General features: G+C 40.8%; 1 protein-coding gene across 1 annotated transcript; it reads right to left on the bottom strand.

Annotated features, from left to right (window-relative positions):
• Window positions 1–1,820: 1,820 nt before the first annotated feature.
• LOC131944152 (uncharacterized) lies at window positions 1,821–20,608 on the bottom strand. Its single transcript, XM_059304670.1, has 10 exons — window positions 20,548–20,608; window positions 17,715–17,778; window positions 13,198–13,314; window positions 12,775–12,926; window positions 7,891–8,019; window positions 7,501–7,638; window positions 7,191–7,296; window positions 4,733–4,886; window positions 3,061–3,237; window positions 1,821–2,073 (listed from the first exon to the last, which is right to left on the bottom strand). The coding sequence occupies exons 2-10, from the start codon at window positions 17,776–17,778 to the stop codon at window positions 1,950–1,952; spliced, it is 1,161 nt and encodes a 386-aa protein (XP_059160653.1). The 5' UTR covers window positions 20,548–20,608; the 3' UTR covers window positions 1,821–1,949.
• Window positions 20,609–22,432: the final 1,824 nt, after the last annotated feature.

Raw genomic sequence — 22,432 nt, 5'->3', positions numbered from 1 at the left:
CTATGTATGTTTGGGGCTATGTGACGTCAGCCTATGTATGTTTGGGGCTATGGGACGTCAGCCTATGTATGTTTGGGACTATGGGACTTTAGCCTATGTATGTTTGGGGCTATGTGACGTCAGCCTATGTATGTTTGGGACTATGTGACGTCAGCCTATGTAGGTTTGGGGCTATGGGACGTCAGCCTATGTATGTTTGGGGCTATGTGACGTCAGCCTATGTATGTTTGGGACATGTGACGTCAGCTTATGTATGTTTGGGGCTATAAGACTTTAGCCTATGTATGTTTGGGGCTATGGGACGTCAGCCTAGGCATCAATTATACACATTTATCCTTCAACATTTCAAACATATTTCAGGAACAAATATTTTAATGTAAATACTGTTATATTTTTCAAACTAAAATATTTCAGAAACAAATGTTCTAATGTAAATACTGTTATATTTTTCAAACTAAAAAATATTTCAGGAACAAATATTTTAATGTAAATACTGGTATATTTTTCAAACTAAAATATTTCAGAAACAAATATTCTAATGTAAATACTGTTATATTTTTCAAACTAAAATATTTCAGGAACAAATATTTTAATGTAAATACTGTTATATTTTTCAAACTAAAATATTTCAGGAACAAATATTTTAATGTAAATACTGTTATATTTTTCAAACTAAAATATTTCAGGAACAAATATTTTAATGTAAATACTGTTATATTTTTCAAACTAAAATATTTCAGGAACAAATATTTTAATGTAAATACTGTTATATTTTTCAAACTAAAATATTTCAGGAACAAATATTTTAATGTAAATACTGTTATATTTTTCAAACTAAAATATTTCAGGAACAAATATTTTAATGTAAATACTGTTATATTTTTCAAACTAAAATATTTCAGGAACAAATATTTTGATGTAAATACTGTTATATTTTTCAAACTAAAATATTTCAGGAACAAATATTTTAATGTAAATACTGTTATATTTTTCAAACTAAAATATTTCAGGAACAAATATTTTAATGTAAATACTGTTATATTTTTCAAACTAAAATATTTCAGGAACAAATATTTTAATGTAAATACTGTTATATTTTTCAAACTAAAATATTTCAGGAACAAATATTTTAATGTAAATATTGTTATATTTTTCAAACTAAAATATTTCAGGAACAAATATTTTAATGTAAATACTGTTATATTTTTCAAACTAAAATATTTCAGGAACAAATATTTTAATGTAAATATTGTTATATTTTTCAAACTAAAATATTTCAGGAACAAATATTTTAATGTAAATACTGTTATATTTTTCAAACTAAAATATTTCAGGAACAAATATTTTAATGTAAATACTGTTATATTTTTCAAACTAAAATATTTCAGGAACAAATATTTTAATGTAAATACTGTTATATTTTTCAAACTAAAATATTTCAGGAACAAATATTTTAATGTAAATATTGTTATATTTTTCAAACTAAAATATTTCAGGAACAAATATTTTAATGTAAATACTGTTATATTTTTCAAACTAAAATATTTCAGGAACAAATATTTTAATGTAAATACTGTTATATTTTTCAAACTAAAATATTTCAGGAACAAATATTTTAATGTAAATACTGTTATATTTTTCAAACTAAAATATTTCAGGAACAAATATTTTAATGTAAATACTGTTATATTTTTCAAACTAAAATATTTCAGGAACAAATATTTTAATGTAAATATTGTTATATTTTTACTCTCGCAGCCACCAAAATTAACACCTACAAAATATTAATTAACCACAATTTTAATGAAGACACAAAACAGATTCTGACCATTCATTTATTGGTTTATTTACATTCATCCAATGGTCTAAGAAATTTTGACGATTTCACCAGTCATGCCCAGGGGCTGCTCTCGTCAGCCAGCGTGGGCAGAAGTGTAGCAGACGTCACTTCAAGGACACACTAAGTCCAGCAGACTGGTCAGCTCGGGGGGCGGGGTAGACCCGGCGCAGTTACCAACGATGGACGTGACGTCAGCGCATACTACAGCATCGTTGCAAACATAATCGACAACTCTGTAAACGAGAGTTAAGTGCCCTTGTCACAATCAATTCGGCTCTAACCATCAAGGGAAATAACTGATGAAATATTATTTTAAAATTGAGACGTGTGGAGTTACCTCCCAGCTGAGCTGTACATTTTTATGAGCCCAAGTTAGACAGCTTCAGCAAATGGTCAGTTCTAGACAGGCCTGGTCAACTTTTGGTCTAGAAATATTCGGACAGGCCTGGTCAACTTTTGGTGTAGAAATATTCGGACAGGCCTTGCCAACTTTCGGTCTAGAAATATTCGAACAGGCCTGATCAACTTTTGGTCTAGAAATATTCGGACAGGCCTAATCAACTTTTGGTCTAGAAATATTCGGACAGGCCTAACCAACTTTTGGTCTAGAAATATTCGGACAGGCCTGATCAACTTTTGGTCTAGAAATATTCGGACAGGCCTGGTCAACTTTTGGTCTAGAAATATTCGGACAGGCCTGGTCAACTTTTGGTCTAGAAATATTCGGACAGGCCTGATCACCTTTTGGTCTAGAAATATTTTAGTGCGGGTTTGTGCCTGAATGGGACCTGTACTTAATGTTGTCTCAACCTCAGTTAACTGAAGGTTAGGGTTAGAGTTTCACCAGACTTGCTTCAGTTAGTTCAAATTAGCTTCATGTTTAGTTACTATTAGAGCTAGCTAAATTAGCTTCATGTTTAGTTAGGATTAAAGCTAGCTAAATTAGCTTCATGTTTAGTTAGGATTAAAGCTAGCTAAATTTGCTTCATGTTTAGTTAGAATTAAAGCTAGCTAAATTTGCTTCATGTTTAGTTAAGATTAAAGCTAGCTAAATTTGTTTCATGTTTAGTTAAGATTAAAGCTAGCTAAATTAGCTTCATGTTTAGTTAGGATTAAAGCTAGTCAACTTGGCTTATAGTGCATGTATCTTCAGCCTACTATTGATTTAGCTCAGAGTTAAATTCTTAATTTGAGTTAGCTCCGAGTTAAAGTGAGCTTACAGCTGGAAGAGCTTAAGGATGTAGCTGCAGGTGGTGGAGCCAGCAGAGATGCAGCGGATGAGGGGCGGGTACTTGCTGAACAACCAGGAGGCCTTGCTGTAGACGGTAGCCAGTTGGGTGGGGCTGCAGGACCCCAGGGAGTGGGGCACGGCCAGGCACTTGATGCTGGCGTCTGGCCTGGAGGTCAGAGGTCAAGTCAGTGGCATTTCATGTAGAATAATGTAGAGAGATCAGTGGCATTTCATGTAGAATAATGTAGAGAGATCAGTGGCATTTCATGTAGAATAATGTAGAGAGATCAGTGGCATTTCATGTAGAATAATGTAGAGAGATCAGTGGCATTTCATGTAGAATAATGTAGAGAGATCAGTGGCATTTCATGTAGAATAATGTAGAGAGATCAGTGGCATTTCATGTAGAATAATGTAGAGAGATCAGTGGCATTTCATGTAGAATAATGTAGATAGTAACTTCTGGCAAAACTAACGAATAATATAGAGAGTAACTTCTGGCTAAACTAACGAATAATGTAGAGAGTAACTTCTGGCTAAACTAAAGAATAAAGCTATAACAAATACACTAAACAAACATTTCATCCTAATATATAAAACGCCATGTGCGCTCTTCTCTCTCTCTCTCTCTGTCTGTCCGCAAAATATTTTCGCCGGACATCACGTCAGAAACGGCAGCGATATATGGAGAACTTTATACGGTCTTTTGTTGAAAATAATATGTTAGATGTTTTAAATGTATAACCACAATTTTATTTAAAGAAGAAAAATAAAAAATAAAGGCGTATTCGAATGTAGAGAAACAGTATTATTTATGCAACCGGAAAAGGATATATGGTTGTGAATAACAACGCATAAAACTGTGACGTCACTAATGTTTATGACGTCATCTGCCGTGTTTAGAATAAAAAAAAACACCACCAATCAAACAGCCACAACAAATAAAGCAATCACACTTAATTTAATTAACACGACTAGACAAAGAACAGAAGACGAAAACAGACTAGTAGCAATGGCTATTTATAGATCGACTATATGGCAAATTAGGAATAAAGTCAGATATTTTTTCACAAAATACACGGACATCGAGTTAAAAGAAATATTTCAAGCAAAGCTAAGACATAGACTGGGAACTCTCACTTAACTGAGAAAAAAAAAAGAAATATACAGGAAATAAATAAATAAAGTATTAATTTTAATTTAGACAGTCTCAAGCCAAACATCACTCGATCAGCCCCCAAGTAAATTAACATTAGAACAGTCTTCTGTTTCCCGGGTTTTAAAATGCACAACCTGTATGGTAGAGATACCCACTTCAACCCCCCCCCCCTTAACACACACACTTGGTGCTAAAAAAATGGGATAAATTGATGAAATGGTGGATGAATCATGAACTAAGGTGGACCTATTGGACTGGTACATCTAGAACTAAGGTGGACCTATTGGACTGGTACATCTAGAACTAAGGTGGACCTAATAGACAGTTACATCTAGAACTAAGGTGGACCTATTAGACAGTTACATCTAGAACTAAGGTGGACCTATTAGACAGTTACATGTAGAACTAAGGTGGACCTTAGGTACATCTAGAACTAAGGTGGACCTATTGGACTGGTACATCTAGAACTAAGGTGGACCTTAGGTACATCTAGAAGACCTACTGGTTCTGGGTGACGTTACGTGTGAATGCACGATGCAACATGGCGTCGGCTCGACTCAGCCCTGGGTAGCTGGCCTGCACCCCTGAAATCAGCTGACCACCGCCCGAGGGTGGGGCTAGGGCCATCACCTGGTCGTTTGATCGCCACTGTGGTTCTGTCAAATACAGGATTAGCCACACACTGACCACACACTGACCACACACTGACCACACACTGACCACACACTGACCACACATTGATCACACACTGACCACACACTGACCACACACTGACCACGCACTGACCACACACTGACCACACACTGACCACACACTGACCACACACTGACCACACACTGACCACACACTGACCACACACTGACCACACACTGACCACACACTGACCACACACTGACCTGTACAGCCACGATGACCACACACTGACCACACACTTATCACACACTGACCACACACTGACCACACACTGACCACACACTGACCACACACTGACCACACACTGATCACACACTGACCACACACTGACCACACACTGACCACACACTGACCACACACTGACCACACACTGACCACACACTGACCACACAATTACCTATACAGCACACTGACCTGTACAGCCACACTGACCTGTACAGCCATACTGACTTGTCTATCCACACTGACCACACACTGACCACACACTGACCTGTACAGCCACACTGACCACACACTGACCTGGACATCCACACTGACCACACATCTTCCTGTACAGCCACACTGACCACACAATGACCTGTACAGCCACACTGACCACAAACTGACCTGTACAGCCACACTGACCACACACTGACCTGTACAGCCACACTGACCTGTACAGCCACACTGACCACACACTGACCTGTACAGCCACACTGACCTGTACAACCACACTGACCTGTACAGCCACACTGACCTGTACAGCCACACTGACCTGTACAGCCACACTGACCTGTACAGCCACATTGACCACACACTTACCTGTACAGCCACACTGACCTGTACAGCCACACTGACCTGTACAGCCACACTGACCTGTACAGCCACACTGACCTGTACAGCCACACTGACCTGTACAGCCACACTGACCACACACTGACCTGTACAACCACACTGACCTGTACAACCACACTGACCTGTACAGCCACACTGACCTGTACAGCCACACTGACCTGTACAGCCACACTGACCTGTACAACCACACTGACCTGTACAGCCACACTGACCTGTACAACCACACTGACCTGTACAGCCACACTGACCTGTACAGCCACACTGACCTGTACAGCCACACTGACCTGTACAGCCACACTGACCTGTACAGCCACACTGACCTGTACAACCACACTGACCTGTACAGCCACACTGACCTGTACAGCCACACTGACCTGTACAGCCACACTGACCACACACTGACCTGTACAACCACACAGACCTGTACAGCCACACTGACCTGTACAGCCACACTGACCTGTACAACCACACTGACCTGTACAACCACACTGACCTGTACAGCCACACAGACCTGTACAGCCACACTGACCTGTACAGCCACACTGACCTGTACAGCCACACTGACCTGTACAACCACACTGACCTGTACAGCCACACAGACCTGTACAGCCACACTGACCTGTACAACCACACTGACCTGTACAGCCACACTGACCTGTACAGCCACACTTACCTGTACAGCCACACAGACCTGTACAGCCACACTGACCTGTACAGTCACACTGACCTGTACAGCCACACTTACCTGTACAGCCACACTGACCACACACTTACCTGTACAGCCACACTGACCTGTACAGCCACACTGACCTGTACAACCACACTGACCTGTACAACCACACTGACCTTTACAACCACACAGACCTGTACAACCACACAGACCTGTACAGCCACACTGACCTGTACAACCACACTGACCTGTACAGCCACACTGACCTGTACAACCACACTGACCTGTACAGCCACACTGACCTGTACAGCCACACTGACCTGTACAGCCACACTGACCTGTACAACCACACTGACCTGTACAGCCACACTGACCTGTACAGCCACACTGACCACACTGACCTGTACAGCCACACTGACCTGTACAGCCACACTGACCACACACTGACCTGTTCAGCCACACTGACCTGTACAGCCACACTGACCTGTACAGCCACACTGACCACACACTGACCTGTACAGCCACACTGACCTGTACAGCCACACTGACCTGTATAGCCACACTGACCTGTACTGCCACACTCACCTGTACAGCCACACTGACCTGTACAGCCGCACATACCTGTACAGCCACACTGACCACACACTGACCTGTACAGCCACACTGACCACACACTGACCACACACTGGCCTGTACAGCCACACTGACCTGTACAGCCACACTGACCTGTACAGCCACACTAATGCTGTTCCATATGACCTACCAAAGCCACAGTCGACAACCAGAGAAACACCAGGGACCAAGGGGGAGTTGATCCTGAGGTTCTTGTTGTAGGGTACAAAGGTCAACTTGGTGCCACAGGCGTCAACCTACGGGGATAGGGTACAAAGGTCAACTTGGTGCCACAGGCGTCAACCTACGGGGATAGGGTACAAAGGTCAACTTGGTACCACAGGCATCAACCTATGGAGATAGGGTACAAAGGTCAACACCCACCACACCATTTCACCCTCCAACACCACACCATCTCACCCTCCAACACCACACCCTCCAACACCACAGCATCTCCTCACCTTGACCACGAGTCCTTGAGCATCCGTGTAGCGCATGATTTTCACGTTGTTTGGGGCCGTGAGTACCACAGGCCCGGGGTTTTCTGGCAGGGGGTAGGGACCGTCAGGGCTGTAGCTGTTGGCGTCATTGGTTTGTATCTGTGGACATTAGCAATTTATTTTTACCTAGACTCATCTAGTCAACTACCGTAGTGCTAGCCTCAACTAGTCAATTACATACATTGTGTAACACTCCCCATGATTACATACATTGTGCAACACCCCCCATGATTACATACATTGTGTAACACCCCCCATGATTACATACATTGGGTGACACCCCTATGATTACATACATTGTGTAACACCCCCATGGTTAATACATTGGGTACAACCCCCATGTTTACATACATTGGGCGACACCCCCCATGTGATGAAAGAGAATCCCTTGTCCAGACCGTAGTTGTAGTGGATCTTGATGGCCGCCTCAAATCCCTTGACGTAGAACTTGCCGAGGTCTCGGTCGTTGAATAGGTGGATCTGTGAGAAAACATGGGAGTCATAGAACATTTATCTGCATTCATTTACTGTCACAAGTGACAACGTTCCCATCCAACTCCGAAACATGCATGTACCAACTTTGAAACCTCCCTAGGTGAAAACAAAAACCGTCGCACTCTAGTGTAAACTCTACACCAACCAACTCCAAACCTTCCCTGAGTACCCGAATAAAAATAACTCACCCAGCCCCTTAATCAATCATAATTATTGATTTGTACTTTAGAGTGATTTGATTGAATGATATGTATGCTAACGTCATATCATATTTAGTTTTTACGTCATTATTTTGGTGAAATTTAAATGTAGACATTTTAAACGGTGTGTCATTTGACACGACGTACTATAACGTTGTTGTTTTTTAAAACTTGAAGTTTATAATCTAAAGTAAATTTTTACTAAGGTGATCAAAAATTAAGATGACAATGCAAGATATAGAAAAACAAAATACATTGAGTGGTAAAAATAAAAATTTTAATTAGACGTATTGTATTATGTATAAGTAAACCTTCTTAAATTAAAGAAGTTCAAGTCAAAAAAATTCATAAAAAACGTTTTAATAACAAGCTTTTATGTAATGATGCACTAAAAAGTAGAAAATAAATTATAGACTACTATTTAAATAACTATAAAGAAAAGCGTGGGTCACTTTAGTATCTATTGGATACCTTTACTAATGTTAAGGAAGACACCCACGCTTTTCTTTATAGTTATTTAAATAGTAGTCTATAATTTATTTTCTACTTTTTAGTGCATCATTACATAAAAGCTTGTTATTAAAACGTTTTTTATGAATTTTTTTTCAGTACTTTACATGTTTTATCTACAATAGAGTTACATGACTAAAAACCATTGCGCGCCTACTGAATATCACGTTCAGTAGGCGCGCAATGGTTTTTGAACGCAGCCATTACGTGGTCGTGATGGCGCAGCTATTGATGACGCGTGTGGTGTGGTTGGCTAGACATGCCTACTAATTCGGTCCAAATTTTAATTAATTCATAAAAAATCAATTAGGCATCCAATTAAGTCAAATTTAGTTTCAGATTGCATTGTCTTCATGTCTTGCCCCACGTGCCAACTGTGAATCGTATCGGTCAAGTAGAACTGTCCGAATTTTCACTCCTGCGTTTCCGTCTAGACTGACGACTGACGAGGAAGTGAGTTAAATAAAAGCTTGTAAAAAAATTCGTAAAAAACGTTTTAATAACAAGCTTTTATGTGGGTCACTTTAGTACTTTACTACCTATTGGATACCTTTACTAATATTTGAGAAGAGACCCACGCTTCTCTTTATAGTAATTTAAATAGTAGTGTATAATTTATTTTCTACTTTTTAGTGCATAAAAAAAACGTTTTAATAACAAGCTTTTATGTAATGATGCACTAAAAAGTAGAAAATAAATTATAGACTACTATTTAAATAACTATAAAGAAAAGCGTGGGTCACTTTAGTATCTATTGGATACCTTTACTAATGTTAAGGAAGACACCCACGCTTTTCTTTATAGTTATTTAAATAGTAGTCTATAATTTATTTTCTACTTTTTAGTGCATCATTACATAAAAGCTTGTTATTAAAACGTTTTTTATGAATTTTTTTTCAGTACTTTACATGTTTTATCTACAATAGAGTTACATGACTAAAAACCATTGCGCGCCTACTGAATATCACGTTCAGTAGGCGCGCAATGGTTTTTGAACGCAGCCATTACGTGGTCGTGATGGCGCAGCTATTGATGACGCGTGTGGTGTGGTTGGCTAGACATGCCTACTAATTCGGTCCAAATTTTAATTAATTCATAAAAAATCAATTAGGCATCCAATTAAGTCAAATTTAGTTTCAGATTGCATTGTCTTCATGTCTTGCCCCACGTGCCAACTGTGAATCGTATCGGTCAAGTAGAACTGTCCGAATTTTCACTCCTGCGTTTCCGTCTAGACTGACGACTGACGAGGAAGTGAGTTAAATAAAAGCTTGTAAAAAAATTCGTAAAAAACGTTTTAATAACAAGCTTTTATGTGGGTCACTTTAGTACTTTACTACCTATTGGATACCTTTACTAATATTTGAGAAGAGACCCACGCTTCTCTTTATAGTAATTTAAATAGTAGTGTATAATTTATTTTCTACTTTTTAGTGCATAAGTACATAAAAGCTTGTTATTAAAACGTTTTTTATGAATTTTTTTTCAGTACTTTACATGTTTTATTCACAATAGAGTTACATGACTAAAAACCATTGCGCCTATTGAACGTGATGGCGCGCCTACTAAACTTGATGGCGCAGCTATGGAACGTGATGACGCGTGTGGTGCGGTCGGCATAGACATGCCTATTGATTCGGTCCAAATTTTAATTAATTAATAAAAAATTAATTAGGCATCCAATTAAGTCAAATTTAGATTCAGATTGCATTGTCTTCATGTCTTGACCCACGTGCCAACTGTGAATCGTATCGGTCAAGTAGAACTGTCCGAATTTTCACTCCTGCGTTTCCGTCTAGACTGACGACTGACGACTTACGACAGACAGAGGAAGTGAGTTAAATAAAAGCTTGTAAAAAGAAGTTTGATGAAAACTGTAATACTAAAGCGAACATGGGAAGGTAATCTGCTGCAAGACTAAGATATATATTCGTCTTCCTTCTAGTTTCATTGTCTTTTTTGGTTGAGGTTAAACATCGCCATGTTTTCAAATATCGCGATGCAAACCACGTTCTTTCCCTTCTTACTTAGTAATCGCCTCGTCTACCCTTTGTTTACAACACGCTTACAAAGAAAAAATATCCCACCCCTCTACTTGAGACATAAAATACAAAAGTGTATTGTGCCTTGTCGTCACAGAAAACAAAAAGGGAGGCGTCTTAATGTTGTTAAGCATTGTCTTCCTAAATTATTTTTTAACTTGTTAAAGAAATTGAATGTTTAGTTAAGGATTCTGACGAGAGTTTTTTTGTCACAAGGGACGTTACTCGTGACTGTAAACAAGGTTGTTCTAATTTTAGAACAGTTGTCTCTCCTCTCGTTTCTCTATTAGGGAAGACACGTTGGGACGACACGCGACACGTCTTTTTAAATGTAAACAAGAGCGCACGGGGTGCAGTTAAAATAAACCTAGCTGCGAAAATGACAACGGAATGGTGACACTTTTTGGAAAACACTATTTCATGTAAATAAAATAAGGGTCGCTTTCGTTGTCACCATGATAATGTATACCTATGAGTTCTCTCCGCCTTTACCGACCTAGTGTGAATTTCGTGTGTGTGTGTGTGTGTATGTGTGTGTGTGTGTGTGTGCGTGTGTGAATGTGTATACGTGTAACTCAAAAAGGTGTAGATTGCTCGTACCAGAAAACCTTAAAACAAGGTAATGAAAAAACCCTAGAGCCTGTCTCGGGCTAACCGGGCATGGTAAAGCCATTCGTTTACCCGACAAAGAGAATCTACGATCATAAAAACTTAATTACTTTTCCAGACTTGTAAAAACACGTCTACCCGCATACATCTCGTACCAACGCACCGGGTGACCCTTTACCTGCGGCCACCACAACCACCACCACCACTCCCCCTCTACTCCTCAGAAAAGCCATAAATCTCCGGGCGGTCCCTGTCTACCAGGGACCCAGGGAAAACTTCGCTGGCGGATTGATGCGTGCCAGGTATCGTTAATGGTTGTTGGAAGTCGAGACAAACAAAGAACTTTCTATTTTTGTACACGTTCGTTGTGGTGGGGAATTTAAAAATTAAAAATTAAAAAACATACAAACAAATAAAATGAATTAAACAATCAAATAAACAACAAACAAACAACAAATAAACAAATATAAAAATTAAAATCAAATTAATTAAAATCAACCTAATTAAAAATCAAATTTTAATTAAAAAATAATAATTAAACTATTTGAAAAATAAACAAACAAAATATAAACAAAGTAATTAAATTAAAATTAAAAATTAAAATAAAATTAATTAAAATCAAACAAATAATCAAATTACGTAATATCTTAATAAAAATTACAAAATTAAAAATTAAGACAAAATAATTAAAAACAAACTCATTAAAAAACTCATTAAAAACTCATTAAAAAAACAAGTTACGTAACTAGGTCACCTGTGGTGATTACGTAACTAGGTCACCTGCGGTGATTACGTCACAAGGTCACCCCCCCCCCCTCACCTGACCTACTGACCTACTTCCCCTCCGCCTCCCCCACCTGCTCCCCCACAAACAGGTGGGGGAGTATTTTACTGTATCTCATTGTTCCTGCGGCTCCCTCACCCTCCCCATCCTGCTCCCCCATGTGGGGGGAGTATTTTACTACATAACATGTCTATCCCTCCACCTCCGCCTCCCCCACCTTCACCCAGGTGGGGGAGTATTTTACTATATGTCGTTGTACCAGGCACCACCTCCGCATCCCCCACCTTATCCAGGTGGAGGAGTATTTTACTATATAACCTTTGCTCCTGCCCCTGCTCCTGCTCCGCATCCGCATCCTGCTCCACCTCCCCCCCCCCCATACTACCCAAAAGTGACCTTATATACTACTGTCATAGAACATTTGTCACACGGGAGTCATAGAACAAATGTCATTTGTCACATTTATGTCACAACATGTGTTACTTCTGAGTCATAGAACATTTTTCATAGTCAAACACACACACACACACATTCACACACACACACACACACATTCACACACACACACATTCACACACACACACACACACCCCACCTGAAACTCGCAGTAGCCAATGACTGTCTGGCCATTCTTTAGATCCTGTCTGAAGTGGGTCAGCAGGTAGCGACAAGGGTAGGGGAAGTTGACCGTCTCGCCATTGAAGGTCGTCAAGGTCGGGTCGTTCCTCACCTCGGCACTCACAGTGTCTGTAGAGGTCAAGGACATTGCTAGTCGTTACATGTGTGTACATTCAAACTTTAAATATTACCTTAAGTTACCTTTAAGCAGGCTCTAGTCTATAGGATTCTAACATACACAATAAGGGGACATAAATATACCTTGTACTAACACAAGAAGGGGACATAACTTTACCTTGTACTAACACAAGAAAGGGACATAACTACACTTTGTACACAAGAAGGGACGTAACAATACGTTATACAAGCACAAGAAGGGACGTAACTATAAAATCCTTACTAGGTCTGTAGCAACCAAAGCGTCCATCCCCACGGTCGTAGGGCGGGTTGGGGCAGGTGCAGGTGTTGTTGACACACTGAGCCACGGGAACACAGGCATACCCGCCACAAGGTCCAGCTGTGGAGGTGACGTCATGGGGGTCAAAGGTCAACTGGGAATTACCTCATACTGGTACACACGTCCTACTTGTACACACTTGTCATACTTGTACACACGTCATACTTGTACACACGTTATACTGCTGGTAGCCACTCTATGAGAGAACACACTTCCCCCGTGTGAGCGAGGTCAACCGAACACACGTGTGAACTTACTGAGGTCAACCAAACACACGTGTGAACTTACTGAGGTCAACCAAACACACGTGTGAACTTAATGAAGTCAACCAAACACACGTGTGAACTTACTGAGGTCAACCAAACACACGTGTGAACTTACTGAGGTCAACCAAACACACGTGTGAACTTACTGAGGTCAACCAAACACACGTGTGAACTTACTGAGGTCAACCAAACACACGTGTGAACTTACTGAGGTCAACCAAACACACGTGTGAACTTACTGAGGTCAACCAAACACACGTGTGAACTTACTGAGGTCAACCAAACACACGTGTGAACTTACTGAGGTCAACCGAACACACGTGTGAACTTACTGAGGTCAACCAAACACACGTGTGAACTTACTGAGGTCAACCGAACACACGTGTGAACTTACTGAGGTCAACCAAACACACGTGTGAACTTACTGAGGTCAACCAAACACACGTGTGAACTTACTGAGGTCAACCAAACACACGTGTGAACTTACTGAGGTCAACCGAACACACGTGTGAACTTACTGAGGTCAACCAAACACACGTGTGAACTTACTGAGGTCAACCGAACACACGTGTGAACCGTGCGGCGTCAATTCGGCCAATGACGAAACGGCCCCGTCAAAACGACCCCGACAAAACGACCCCGTCAAAACGACCCCGTCAGATCGGCCCCGTCAAAAGGGCCAGCGACATATGGACCCCGTCATATAGGCTCCCGACAAATAGGCTCCCGTCATTTAGGCTACCGACAAATAGGCTCCCGTTATATAGGCTCCCGACAAAAGGGCTCCAGTCAATAAGGCTCCTGACAAATAGGCTCCCGTCATTTTGGCTCCCGACATATAGTCTCCCGTCATTTAGTTTTTTCCACAAAACGGCCCCCGTCATTACGACTCCCGACAAATAGGCTAGCGTCATTTTGGCTCCTGACAAAAAGGCTCCTGTCAATTTGGCTCCAGACAAAAGGACCACTGACACAGTGGCGTAGCTACCGTAAAGCTAGCGTAAGCAAGGCATGGGGGCCCAAGGCACATAGGGGCCTTTTTCCCTCATAAAAAATTAAAACTTTTACAATGGAATTTTAATATTTGTTACATATAAATAATTTTAAAAAAGAAAAAGGTTAAAAGTTCCCAGTGGGGGGGGGGGGGGTGTTTCGGCAGTGGGATTTAGTGTTTGTGGGTCAAACAGAGCCCAATCGTTATAATAACACTACAGGCTATATCACTTTGTCGTGCAAGACATTGAGAGAATCAGCCTATAAGTAAACTTTTTAGCAGTAGTAGGCAAGCATAATAATATAGTATAAATACAAAATCAGGACATAAAATACAAAATGTTGCCTTCAGAATATTTATATATTAAAAAATATCCATCGTAAGTAGAAGTTGATCTCTTCGTTTAACTCCTCTGTAGCCTAACGCAGAGGCGTAGCGAAGGCGAGGCGGGGGGTGCGGACCGCAACGGGTGACACCATTTAGGGGGGGGGGTGACACCAAAGGCAAAAAAATGTAACATTTATAGAATGAAATGCCATTTTCCAGATCCATTAGTTAAAGTTAAATAGTCTTCTAAGAACAAATCGAAAATTTTATCAAGAGGGGGGAGGGGGGGGGGGGTGTTACACCACGACGTAAACGTAAACTATAAAGAAAACAATGCTACATCCAACTGTATTATAAACAGACTGTAGATAAACATCGTAACTATTAAGTCTGCAGTGATTAAAGCTTATACACGTACGTGTACCAGTATGTGGCATATATATAAATTTTAGGCCTATGTAGGCCGACACACACACACACACACACACACACACACATATATATATATATATATATAGATATATACACACACACACACACACACATATATATATATATATATATATATATATATATATATATATATATATATATATATATATATATATATACTTTGTTTCCTGGGAGGGGGTGACAATACGAAGTGCCGCACCGGGTGAGACCCGACCTAGCGACGCCACTGGCCTAACGGCTGACGAAGGGGCCCACTGATAATTTTTGCATAGGGGCCCAAAAATCCTAGCTACGCCACTGCACTGACAATACCGTTTCTGTAGAGACTAAGTCTCCCGGCAAAGCGGTCTCATTGAATATGACATCTGCCAGTGGGACCCCTTCATCAATATTCTTTAGAGTTAGCTTATCCAACACTCTTATGTAATACAACGTATGCATCTCTTGTTCGGCAGGCCTTATTTTTATATTAGTTTATCTATTATAAAATATAGTATGTTTTAATTTAAGGGTCATCTATCTATGACATCCATAATTGAGTCGGTTATAGGCTGTTCCAACTCATTGTGTGGGAAGAAGGGTCCACGCTGTACCTTCCTAACTGCAATATGCTTGTACAGGGGCGTAGCGAGGGGGGGGGGGGGGGGCGGGGGGTGCGGACCGCACCGGGTGACACCATTTAGGGGGGTGACACAAAGGCAAAAAATAGCAAAATATATAGAGAAAAAGTTGAGGGGGTGGGGGTGCAAATCGAAAGTTGGGGGGGGGGGGGGGTGCAAATCGAAAACTTGAAAGTTTGTCCCCGGGAAGGGTCGCAACGCCTCTGGGGGGGGGGGGGTGACACCATTAAGTGCCGCACCGGGTGACACCCGACCTCGCTACGCCACTGTGCTTGTAGGTTATCAAAACAAAATGCTGTTATCATGTTAACATCATGTATATCATACATTTACACTTCTGTGCTCGCTTTTAAGCAACAGATCTTTTCTGTTGTAAATTAAACATTATCAAAACTTTAGAATTGGTAGAATTTAGCTGTTAAGGGCTCGATTTGTTTGTGAATTAATGTTGGTTCATGAAAAAATAATTTCATTCGGGCATTTAAAAGAGGTTATGGTGGTATTGGAGGTAGGACACAATGGTTACTTTTATGCCAATAGTGGTCATATCATTCATTTTTCTGGAGCCAATATGTCGGGAGTCATTTTGTCAAAAGCCTATATGTCGGGAGCCCAATTGCCGGGAGCCAATATGTCGGGAGCCCATTTGTCGGTAGCCAAAATGTCGTGAGCCCATTTGCCGCGAGCCCATTTGTCTTTAGCCCTTATGTCGGGAGCCGCTTTGTCGGGAGCCGCTTTGTCGGGAGCCAATATGTCCTGAGCCTATTTGTCAGGGGTTAATATGTCGGGAGTCCATTTGTCGGGAGCCTAAATATCGGGAGCCCATTTGTGGGGAGCCTATATGTCGCAAGTCAATATGACGGGAGCCCATTTGACGGGAGCCAATAAGTCGGGGCCCTTTTGACGGGGCTATTTTGACGGGGTCGGTTTGTCGGGAGTCGATTTGACGGGGTCGTATTAACGGGGCCGTTTTGACGGGGCCGATTTGTCCCGGGCCGTTTTGACAGGGCACCGTGTGAACTTACTGAGGTCAACCAAACACACGTGTGAACTTACTGAGGTCAACCAAACACACGTGTGAACTTACTGAGGTCAACCAAACACACGTGTGAACTTACTGAGGTCAACCAAACACACGTGTGAACTTACTGAGGTCAACCAAACACACGTGTGAACTTACTGAGGTCAACCAAACACACGTGTGAACTTACTGAGGTCAACCAAACACACGTGTGAACTTACTGAGGTCAACCGAACACACGTGTGAACTTACTGAGGTCAACCAAACACACGTGTGAACTTACTGAGGTCAACCGAACACACGTGTGAACTTACTGAGGTCAACCAAACACACGTGTGAACTTACTGAGGTCAACCAAACACACGTGTGAACTTACTGAGGTCAACCGAACACACGTGTGAACTTACTGAGGTCAACCAAACACACGTGTGAACTTACTGAGGTCAACCGAACACACGTGTGAACTTACTGAGGTCAACCAAACACACGTGTGAACTTACTGAGGTCAACCGAACACACGTGTGAACTTACTGAGGTCAACCAAACACACGTGTGAACTTACTGAGGTCAACCAAACACACGTGTGAACTTACTGAGGTCAACCAAACACACGTGTGAACTTACTGAGGTCAACCAAACACACGTGTGAACTTACTGAGGTCAACCAAACACACGTGTGAACTTACTGAGGTCAACCAAACACACGTGTGAACTTACTGAGGTCAACCAAACACACGTGTGAACTTACTGAGGTCAACCAAACACACGTGTGAACTTACTTCTAGCTGCAGCAGAGTGGACGCTGACCGCCACAAGTAAGTACAGAACCACAGCCACAGACATCTGGTCAACAGAAGGTTAGGTCAGTGTTAGTTCAATGTTAATTCATTAGTTCAATGTTAGTTCATTAGTTCAATGCTAGTTCATTAGTTCAATGTTAGTTCATTAGTTCAATGTAAGTTCAATGTTAGTTAATTAGTTCAGTGTTAGTTCAATGTTAGTTCATTAGTTCAATGTTAGCTCATTAGTTCAATGTTAGTTCATTAGTTCAATGTTAGTTCATTAGTTCAATGTTAGTTCATTAGTTCAATGCTAGTTCATTAGTTCAATGTTAGTTCATTAGTTCAATGTTAGTTCATTAGTTCAATGTTAGTTTATTTGTTCAGTGTTAGTTCATTAGTTCAATGCTCGTTCATTAGTTCAATGTTAGTTCATTAGTTCAATGTTAGTTCAATGCTAGTTCATTAGTTCAATGTTAGTTCATTAGTTCAATGTTAGTTCAATGTTAGTTCAATGTTAGTTCATTAGTTTCAATATCATTTAAAGAGTACAGTGTCAATTAAAGAGTACAGTGTCAGAGGGGGGACCTGTAGTCAAAGCACATTCACATTTTGCTACAAGCTATACAATACATGCTTTTTTGGAATTGTATTAACTTTAAAATACTTCAAACAATATAATAATGTATTTTTTGGGGGACAATTTATACAATTTTTGCCAAATTTGGTGTCAAATTGAACATTTTCTAAGTACAAGTAGAATGAAAATAACTAAAAATATAATTGAAAACAATGCAAAGTAACCTTGTATATTCATAGTAGACATGACAATTGACTATCTGATAGAAGGAAACTTTGATATCTTACAAAATGAATTTTTTGTTAAATTTTTAAAAAGTAAAATTTCTTTTTCATATAATTTTCTATGAAAGCAATTCTAAAAACTTTCACAGTTTAAAAAAAATTAAAGTTCAGCCAAACCCTTCTACTACTTTATAGATACATATGTTAGCAACATACAGTGGCAGTTTGAAGTATTTCTGATAGGCGCTTTTTGAGTTAAATTCATTCCCGCGAGATCTATATAGTAAAATTGACAAAACTGAGAAAACTCAAAATTAAGCATTATTGACTAAATATTTTGTCATATAAGGGTATGCATTAGCAAAATAATGAATAACTTTGACAAATAATTACTTTTTCCGATAACATTATTGGGGAAAACAACAATTTACTCAATTTACAAAAAAAAATTTAAAAAATCGATGCCAATCTTCACTCGATATCAAAATCCCCAAAATATGATACACACAAAACTGATTTTAGACCAGAAAATTAAAATTTTTCAAGAAAGTTGACTACAGGTCCCCCCTTAAAAAGTTCAACATTAGTTTCTCGTTTTTTTTTTTCCTGATATGTGTCAGACACCTGCTTGGCTATACCGACATTCTAACCAGTTTCTTCAGATCAGTGCTACTCGCTAGATGGCTGATCTGTGCTACTCGCTAGATGGCTGATCTGTGCTACTCGCTAGATGGCTGATCTGTGCTACTCGCTAGATGGCTGATCTGTGCTACTCGCTAGATGGCAGATCTGTGCTACTCGCTAGATGGCTGATCTGTGCTACTCGCTAGATGGCTGATCTGTGCTACTCGCTAGATGGCTGATCTGTGCTACTCGCTAGATGGCTGATCTGTGCTACTCGCTAGATGGCTGATCTGTGCTACTCGCTAGATGGCTGATCTGTGCTACTCGCTAGATGGCTGATCTGTGCTACTCGCTAGATGGCTGATCTGTGCTACTCGCTAGATGGCTGATCTGTGCTACTCGCTAGATGGCAGATCTGTGCTACTAGCTAGATGGCTGATCTGTGCTACTCGCTAGATGGCTGATCTGTGCTACTCGCTAGATGGCTGATCTGTGCTACTCGCTAGATGGCTGATCTGTGCTACTCGCTAGATGGCTGATCTGTGCTACTCGCTAGATGGCTGATCTGTGCTACTCGCTAGATGGCTGATCTGTGCTACTAGCTAGATGGCTGATCTGTGCTACTCGCTAGCTGGCTGATCTGTGCTACTCGCTAGATGGCTGATCTGTGCTACTCGCTAGCTGGCTGATCTGTGCTACTCGCTAGCTGCCTGATCTGTGCTACTCGCTAGCTAGCTGATCTGTGCTACTCGCTAGATGGCTGATCTGTGCTACTAGCTAGATGGCTGATCTGTGCTACTCGCTAGCTGCCTGATCTGTGCTACTCGCTAGCTAGCTGATCTGTGCTACTCGCTAGATGGCTGATCTGTGCTACTCGCTAGATGGCTGATCTGTGCTACTCGCTAGCTGGCTGATCTGTGCTACTCGCTAGCTGCCTGATCTGTGCTACTCGCTAGCTAGCTGATCTGTGCTACTCGCTAGCTGGCTGATCTGTGCTACTAGCTAGCTAGCTGATCTGTGCTACTAGCTAGCTAGCTGATCTGTGCTACTCGCTAGATGGCTGATTTAAATATCACCCTGCCAAACCTGCAGATATCACCCTGCCAAACCTGCAAATATCACCCTGCCAAACCTGCAGATATCACCTGATTTAAAGTTGATGATTATTGTCTTACCAAAAGATCCACTAGAGGACACAGAAGATCATTCAAAAAGATCTACCAACTGGATCATAAAAACTAGACAAAACTTGCTACTCACCTTTTGTGAAGAATAGGCAAAACCTGCTATAAAATTCCCCACTTCTAATAAAAAAAACGTAGCTACCGCAAATCAATGGACAATAGCCCAGTGAATTTGCCGCTGCAATAGCAAATATGGTGCTACAACATTTAATCGTTCTTACCTTGCTAATATGGTGACTGTTAGCTCTATCAAAGATGGTGCTACAATATTTAATCGTGCTTACCTTGCTAATATGCTCACTCTTAGCTCTATCAAAGATGGTGCTACAATAAATGTAAGTCTGAATGTATCAAACGGCGGTTATAAACATCAGCAACTTGAAGGCTCGTGGTACTTGACATGTGATAAATATGGTACGTCAATATCTGCCATCGACGACCCTCATCAATTGACCAGCTAACTGCGGGCGGGGTGGGGGTTGGGGTGGGGGTGGGGGTGGGGGGTGCATACGGCCACACAGCGCTTGATTACCAAAAGAAAGTTAATGGCCGGAGCTGTGGTTTTAATTTTGGACAAGTAGGTTCATTAAATCTCGGACGTTTAGTTTCATTAAAACTTGGACACTTAGTTTAATTTAAACTCGGGCGTTTAGTTTAATTAAAACTCGGACATTTTGTTTCATTAAAACTAGGACATTTAGTTTAATTTAAACTCGGACATTTAACTTATATAAAACTCGGACATTTTGTTTAATTAAAACTAGGACATTTAGCTAAATTAAAACAAGGACATTTAGTTTCAATTAAACTAGAACATTTAGCTAAATTAAAACTAGGATATTAAAGTAGGCTCATCACTAGCTGCTGATAACGTAGCGAACCTTTCCAACACCATGGCATTTTCGATGGTCCGCCATCTTGGAAGGGGCGCCATCTTGGAAGGGGCGCCATCTTGGAAGGTGCACCATCTAGGAAGGGGCGCCATCTTGGAAGGTGCACCATCTTGGAGGGTGCAGCTTTTTGGAAGATGTGCCATCTTCGATGGTGCGCCTTCTTGGAGGTCTGCTATCTTGAAAAAAAAATGTTTGTTTATATAAAACATTTTTTTTGTTTCTTTCAGTCGTCATTATTATAGACAATACCGTCTAAATCTTAATCCCCACACAACACCTAGTCTAAATCTTAATCCCCACACAACACTTTGTATAAATCTTAATCCCCACACAACACTTTGTATAAATCTTAATCCCCACACAACACCTTGTCTAAATCTTAATCCCCCACACACTACCTCGCCCTCGAGAAACCTTGACCAAACCTCTCCCACGAAAAACTTTGCCTACAAGAAATTTTGCCTACATGAAACCGGGCCTACACAATACCTTGTCCACAAAAAACCTTGCACAAGAAAAAACTTGCCCACAAGAAACTTAGCCAACAAGAAACTTTGCCAACATGAAATTAAATGTTAGCTAAATCAGTGCTACTCGCTAGCTAGATCTCTGCTACTCGCTAGCAAGCTAGATGTATGGTACTCGCTAGCTATCTGTATCTGTGCTACTCGCTAGTTAGAGCTGTGCTACTCCTTAGCTACCTAGCTATATATGTGGTACTCGCTAGCTAGCTAGATGTGTGCTACTCGTTAGCTAGCTAGCTGTATCTGTGCTACTCGCTAGCTAGATCTCTGCTACTCGCTAGCTAGCTAGCTAGATGTGTGCTACTCGTTAGCTAGCTAGCTGTATCTGTGCTACTCGCTAAGAGCTGTGCTACTCGCTAGCTAGATATGTGCTACTCGCTAGCTAGATCTCTGCTACTCGCTAACTAGAGCTGTGCTACTCCTTATCTAGCTAGCTATATCTGTGCTACTCGCTAGCTAGCTAGATGTATCTGTGCTACTCGCTAGCTAGAGCTGTGCTACTCGCTAGCTAGCAATATCTGTGCTACTCGCTAGCTAGATATGTGCTACTCGCTAGCTAGATATGTGCTACTCGCTAGCTAGCTAGATGTGTGCTACCTACTAGATGTGTGCTACCTGCTAGATGTGTGCTACCTGCTAGATGTGTGCTACCTGCTAGATGTGTGCTACCTGCTAGATGTGTGCTACCT

The sequence above is a fragment of the Physella acuta genome, unplaced genomic scaffold (genome assembly GCF_028476545.2).
Source record: "Physella acuta isolate Inbredline_101_S28 unplaced genomic scaffold, ASM2847654v3 ptg000483l, whole genome shotgun sequence".
Lineage (NCBI taxonomy): Eukaryota > Metazoa > Mollusca > Gastropoda > Physidae > Physella > Physella acuta.
This window is presented reverse-complemented; position numbering and strand designations above follow the sequence as displayed.